General features: G+C 36.2%; 1 protein-coding gene across 7 annotated transcripts in view; it reads left to right on the top strand.

Moving 5' to 3' along the window:
* LOC125047751 overlaps positions 1-7500 on the top strand; it is a 169533-nt gene that overhangs the window by 127320 nt on the left and 34713 nt on the right. For 5 of the 7 annotated variants that reach the window (XM_047646160.1, XM_047646164.1, XM_047646161.1 and 2 more), the window contains exons 5-12: positions 97-226; positions 691-830; positions 1127-1246; positions 1640-1791; positions 2032-2203; positions 3045-3158; positions 6705-6835; positions 7280-7403. In XM_047646160.1, coding sequence (XP_047502116.1) covers positions 97-226; positions 691-830; positions 1127-1246; positions 1640-1791; positions 2032-2203; positions 3045-3158; positions 6705-6835; positions 7280-7403 — 1083 coding nt within the window. The remainder of the gene's footprint in view (positions 1-96; positions 227-690; positions 831-1126; positions 1247-1639; positions 1792-2031; positions 2204-3044; positions 3159-6704; positions 6836-7279; positions 7404-7500) is intronic. The other 2 variants (XM_047646162.1, XM_047646163.1) reach the window with 2 other exon arrangements.

A 7500-nucleotide genomic window follows, 5' to 3' on the forward strand; every position in this document is an offset into this window, starting at 1 on the left:
TTCTCCTCCCTCATCTATTAATCACCCCTTTTTCTCCCTCTTTCTCCTCCCTCATCTATTAATCACCCCTTTTTCTCCCTCTTTCTCCCCCAACAGTCCAACTTCAGCATGGGTCGTCTCCCTCACAACTGTCGGAAGGTATATATGCTGGACTTCGGGTTGGCTCGGCAGTACACCAACGCCAACGGGGAGGTGCGGACGCCACGCGCCGCGGCCGGGTTCAGAGGTGGGTGGCGGCGGGCGGGGGGCATTATTATTATTATTATTATTACTGTTATTATTGTTGTTATTATTATTATAATCTCTCTCTCTCTCTCTCTCTCTCTCTCTCTCTCTCTCTCTCTCTCTCTCTCTCTCTCTCTCTCTCTCTCTCTCTCTCTCTCTCTCTCTCTTTCTCTCTCTCTCTCTCTCTTTCTCTCTCTCTCTCTCTCTCCCTTTCCCTCTCTCTCTCTCTCCCTCTCCCCCCCCTCTCCCTCTCTCTCCCTCCCACCCCCTCTCTCTCTCTCTCTCTCTCTCTCTCTCTCTCTCTCTCTCTCTCTCTCTCTCTCTCTCTCTCTCTCTCTCTCTCTCTCTCTCTCTCGCTCTCTCTCTCTTTCTTTCTTTCTTTCTCTTTCTCTCTCTTTTTCTCTCTTTCTCATTCTCATTTTCATTTTCATTCTCATTCTCATTCTCTCTCTTTCTCCAACACAGGGACAGTACGTTATGCCTCAATGAACGCACACAAAAACAAGGAGATGGGGCGGCACGACGATCTGTGGTCCCTCTTTTACATGATCGTAGAATTCGTCAATGGACAACTTCCTTGGAGAAAAATAAAGGACAAGGAACAGGTGAGTGGGTTAGAGGGGGGTTGGGGTTGGGAAGGAGAGTGGGGATAGTTTACGTCTCTGAATGGGTAATTGTTGGACTTAGTGCTGTTATATTAATGCAGATTATTGCTTGTTATTCTGCCTAACTAGTCATTGAGAATTCTGGGTTAAATTAGACTGTGCATAAACAATAAGGACTAATAAACAGAAATGATAAACGCCACATCCAGGAGTTGGCTTAATTTCCTAAGTCTCCACGGAAGAATTTGCATTTATTTCCTCTTTGCATCATTGCTCACGGCTGCCCTTTATTGCAGGTGGGTCTCATGAAGGAAAAGTACGACCACCGGCTACTCATCAAGCACCTCCCGTCCGACTTCAAACAGTTCCTGGAACACATACAAAACCTTGATTATTACGACAAGCCAGACTATGCTGTGAGTCTCGACCTCTCTCTCTCTCTCGTTCCTTCTTTATTTTCAGCTTTTTTTTTTTTTGTCCTATTTGGGATTATTTTTACTGGTTCTTCCGGCGGGAGAGATAAAAAAAATTGTGGGAGTGTATTCCTAATTTGGTGATTTCTCGATTAAAGAGGGTTTTTTTTCTTTCTTTCATTTTTGAGATGTGATGTTTTTATGGATGAAATGTGTCTTTTGATTCACATGTTCTGAAACTAGAAAAAACGAAATACAGATTATATTTTCTCAAAGATGCTGTATAGTAACCTTAAAGCTCCACTCAATACTGAATCACTAGTGTTCATTTTGAAGTCGGCGTTAGTCAACCACATGCTACCATTCTCTTCACTGATGCCACTAACACCATTCCAGATGCTGTCTGGTCTATTTGAGAGATGTATGAAACGTCGAGGGGTCAAGGAGGCTGACCCGTTTGACTGGGAGAAGACTCCTACGGACAACTCCCTCGGCACAACCACTACTACCACGCATGCCGTTATTACGAAGCCTCAGCATGTGGACAGGTTAGATATCTTGAGTCGGGATATGGATAGGGTTCTAATTTTTGTAGAGGAAATGACTGATTCTCTTTCTCTCGTGTTGGGTAATGTATATGGGTTTAAGAGTTATAGTGATGATTAAAGAATCTGTGTATTTACGTGAGCTGCGAATATTTTTCCTAGAGGGAATGTTCTTATGATGTTATTCTGCGATTCCTACCCTCCTTAAAAATATGATAACAATGCCCAATATAAATTCAACAGCCGTTTGGTGTACGGCGGTGGGGGCGTGACAGACAACATGCTCGACGACAATGTCTTGGGCTCAGTGGACAACCAGGAGAACGTGGAGGCGCCCCACGACCACGACCACGACCCGAGGAGACGAAGGAGGCGAGACACCGTCCTACACCAACCTCAGCCGAACATCAACCAGGTGTGGATTGGGAGAACTACTACTGGTTACCCCTTCATTGAGGGTCTCTACTTTCATGATGCTCTTGCTCTAATATGATTATTATTAGTGTGATTCTCAGTGTATTGCACAAGCCTTTAAACCAGTATGGGATATACTGAAGAGTAAAAGGAGAAACATGTAGTTATACACCACCTTTAAGACGAGGAGCCAGGAGTATGGCCTTGCGCAGATGTTATCAGAAAGTGAGTCTCCAGAGGTCAGTGCACATTGGCCGGAAATTCACTGGTAGCATTTATAGTTTGAATGATTATATATGACTTACTTTGACATTGGTGGGATTATGATGCAGAAGGCTTAAAAGATATATATATGTAAATGAATTATACATTCATTTTCTGGACACATTCTGTGAATCTGAAAGGTCAAGAAATTCCTGTGAAACACGACAGGCAGTAAGTGAATCACTGGGATCTGGGGTTCGAGTGGGGCTGGTGGGGTAGCTGGACCACAGTAGCATAGAACCCATTGCTTATGTCTCTCTGTTGTATAAAACTTCTGCTCCTCCTTGTGACTCGTGCTACACTTGTTGAGCGCTGAGATGCTGCGTCTTAACTTCATGTTTGTCTCAACATAAATGTCTAGTAATTCTGTATCTCTATAAGTAGCAAACTAGTAAGACTTGCTAGCATCAAATACTTCATCAAGCACGTCTATGCCCCCCCCCCCCAACTAGTTAGAGACTTTGGCAAATACACCCTGCACTAGTGATTGTAAATCTCTGGTAGGCAAGCTGCACCATTCAGATTAAGCAAAGCCAGTCCCAGCATTCAGTTGGTCATTGTGAATTTGGCGTCTTCAGCAACAGGTGGAGACTAAGGACCGCGTGCTGAACGATAACAACGTCAATGCGAACATCATCGTCAACAATGAGAAGGACACGAACGAGGTGGAGATGTCACCCAAGAAGAGAAAGGTACAGCCTGCTCTTTCCCTAAAGTCTGGTCAGGGTGTCTTTGCTGTGTGAACACATTTTTTGTGCTGTGGTTAAAAAAAAGAGATTAAAAACCCTCAAACTCTGCTACTGTAGTCAGACCTAACAGCTGGATTAAGCTTTGTACCTGTCCTATCGATCTCTCTGTCTCTGTCTCTCACTCTCTCTCTCTGCGTAGAAGTAGCACTGCTTGGGATGAGGCTAATACACTTAAGTCAACAAGCTTTTATGTACTCTAGAGTCCTAACAGGCAAGTGTAATCCTATTAAGTTGCCTCCCCACCAACCCCCTCTGTGTGAATGTACGGAACCAACTCTTTTACCCTTGAACCTACGTAGAACTGTTGTCACATGACATACTAACATACTAATAGGGAAAGGCCCTCATTTTGTCCATGGTCTTGACACTGACAGTGAGGAATACCTTCTTCCAAGCTTGAACTTTGATTGATTTTAACCTAAATAGAAATACCGATATTATTGGTGTTGCAAATGTTGGTAAGATGACTAACTAATGTTGATTAGATTGATGATATTATTTGCTAACTAGTGTGATGACAAAGTGATGATTACTGCAGTGAGATTGGTATTATATCAGAAAGTAGTGCATACTAATGATGAATATGGTCATGTTAATGGTGAAAGTTTTGATGATTGTACTAACTGTAATAAGTAGAAACATTACCATTATTTTCTAGTTGTTATTATCGTTGTCATTACAGTTATTATTATTGCTGTTATCATCATCATCATCATCATCATCATCATCATCATCATCATCATCATCATCATCATCATCATCATCATCATCATCATCATCATCATCATTATTATCCTCATCATCATCCTTGTCATTATTATTAATATTAGTTTAATTATTATTATCATAATTGTTTTTATTGTTATTATTATTCTATTATTATTTTTATGATGATTATAAGTATTATTATCATTATCCATTATTATAGTTATTGTTGTGATCACTAGAACTTTAACTTTATTTAATGATTATGCCATGATTATGATGATTATTGTAATGATAATGAAAATAATAATAATAACAATCATGATAATTATAATAATTATGATAATAATGATTATAATAATAGTAATAATAATAGTAGCAATAATAGTAATACTAATAATGATAATGATAATTTTTATAATAATAAAAATGATAATGATAATAATAATGATAATAATAATCATAATCATAATAATAATAATCATAATGGTAATGGTAGTAATAATGGTAGTAATAATAATGATAATGATAATGATAATGATAATATTAATGATAATAATAGTAATACTAATGATAATGTTAATAGTAATACTATTATTATCATTATCATTATCTCCATCATTTTTATTATTATAAGTATGATAATGATAATAATAGTAATAATGATATCATTATTATTATTATTATTACTATTATCATTATTATTATTATTATTATTATTATTATCACTATTATCATTATTTATATTATTAATATTATTATTATTATTATCATTATTACTGATGTTGTTTTTAACCATCATTGTCATCGTTATCATTATCATCATTGTTATAATTATTATTATTAATATTACTTTATTATTGTTATTGTTATTGTTGTCAGTAATATCATTTTTATCTTACAGTTTATTATTATTATTATATCATAGTTATAATAAGGGTAAAAATTGTCATTATCATCATTTATCATCAGCATCATCATCATCATCATCTTTATTATTATTATTATTATTATTAAAATTATTATTATTATTATTATTATTATTATTATTATTATTATTAAATCACCCTCACCACCAACAACAATAACACTATCACCACCATCATTATTCGTAAATTCACCATCAATAATGAAATAAACTCATTTTCAGGATTTTTTAAAACTGCAATAAAATCATGAAACATTTCTAAGGGAAATGAAAGTTGACATTGCAAAAGACTCAGAATGATATGTGCATTTATATATATATATATATATATATATATATATATTTTTTTTTTTTTTTTTTTTTTTTTTTTTTTTTTTTTTTCCCATCAACACAAAATGGCTAAATTATATTACCATCTACATAATATTCATACATTTTTTTGTTTTTTTAGCACATTAATATCACAGCAAAGAAGGAAAACATGGTGAGAACATGATTATTCAATTTTTATTTTTTTTTAGTTTAGGCAAAAAGGAATGCATAGGCAACCATCCACATAGGCAATATAGGCAGAATACATGCACAGATGTTGATGAGTTATGAGTCGAACTGCAATAAATCATACACAGGTTGTGATGAGTTGCGAGTAAGGGTGCGACGAGTCATGCTCTGGTCGTTAGGCGTCACGGGGGAAGTCGTGATGAGTCGTGAATAAATTGTCATGGATCTGGTGATAGTCATGAAGAGTTGGGATAAGTCATGTACAAGTTGTGATGAATCAGGCATATGCAATCTGTGATTGAGTCATGAATAAGCTTTGATGAATCTAACACAAACCGTGCCAATAGGAACTTACGTATAATAAGTATACGTAGATATATGCAAACTACCATGCATTCACAGATACTCTCTGACTTTTCTTCATTTTTGAAATAGTTTTTTTGAGGTAAACCATTAACAGTGAGAGTTTTTAAGTGTGACTGCCGCGTTTATTCTTCTGTCAATTGATTTAGAGACATTTGTGAGTTGAAGATAAAGTGAATGTGGTTTGATAGAAGGACAATGTAGCTAAATTTTGGGTGACATGCATTGTAGAATATTATATATCATTATGATAGGATATATCAGTAGTCTGATTGCAAGTTATTTATACAAACTAGAGTAGTAGTAACTTTATGAGCTATATTGCTCTGATTGTTGCATGTTTAATGGCAAAGTGCATATAGAAGAGGATGATTCTTTAGACTGTATTAAGGAGAAAGTTTTAGATGACACATTGAATAGTAAGTGCACCCTGTATGACTATATTTGCATCTCCACAGCTGGTGCTAATACTCATTAACTGGTTATTTTTTAGTGCGACACTATACCTGTGACTTATCATAATAATCTATCATATATATATTTTTACTACATTGTTTCACCATGGAACACTGCATAGTTACTGAAAGTACATTCTAGGCCTGGTATGTTCCATCACCTTGCATTGCCAGTAAAATATTGTAACATGCAAATCACACTGAAGCTACCATGCACTGTACATATGGCCACCCAAGAACTTGATAATCATTTTTATTTTTCACTCTACTTAAACTTATACTGTCCCATCAGTTTTGTCTTATTCACTGCACTTCAATCTGCCTTTTTTGCAGTAAACAGTATTGATATAATCCTCACACACTGTCACTCTAACCTCGCATTCTCTTCTCACCCTTCCCCAGCAAACAGGTCTACACGTTATGCATCACAGAGAACAAACAACTAAACTCACATGTTACTCTCAGACGTTCCCTGCAAACTGTTGTAAGGTGTTACGATCTGTGTTTTATTTATTAGTGCCTTTTCTCTGGATACAGGTGGAAGAGTTCACCTGCGAGAAAGAGGGAGAAGGAGGTGGGGAGAAGGAGAAGGAGGGACGCCTCGAGTGTTCTACCGACTGGGATGGAGATGCGGTCATGGCCTCCAGACAAGGCCACACCACACCAAGGTAAGGTTCACAGTTGGAAATGTGTGTTTGATATATTCTTTATTAATGTGAGGTTATAGAATTTAAATTTTTTGGCATCTTCCGAAAAGGTTTATTTCATCTGAATCTAATTTTGAAGATCATTTCATACAATTTTATAGAATTTGGAGTTAGATTTTCTCTAAAGTGGAGGATTTTTTCATGCAATCATTCTGAGTTCATTGATGCATGCTTGAGGCTCTGACATACTGTAGACTTAGTTATTTTTTTCTCTTTATATAGAAATCCATAATTAAGAGAATCCATAATTAAGAGAAAACATTAAAAGAATCCATAATTAAGAGAAAACATTAAAACAAATGAACAAACAAGTAACTTCCTAATACTGAAGCTTGCTTTGTATTAACAAAGTGAACTTGAACATCTGACAGAGAAACTCACACAGCATTAATCTTGACATTACAGAGGAGCTGGAAACGAGGATAATAAGAACAGAAAACCGCTGGCAGTACTAAGGTTATCATCAGTAGATACAGCTGTGGACGATGTAGATATGAATGTAGAACCTGCTAGCAAGAGGGAAGACCAGGTGTGTATCTTCTAAGACCTAAATGATGATGAAAATATGTGTTATATTCTGAGTTCTTTTGGAATATTGTCTTGTATATTTTACAGCTTCTCAGCTA

This window comes from Penaeus chinensis, chromosome 42 (genome assembly GCF_019202785.1).
Source record: "Penaeus chinensis breed Huanghai No. 1 chromosome 42, ASM1920278v2, whole genome shotgun sequence".
Lineage (NCBI taxonomy): Eukaryota > Metazoa > Arthropoda > Malacostraca > Decapoda > Penaeidae > Penaeus > Penaeus chinensis.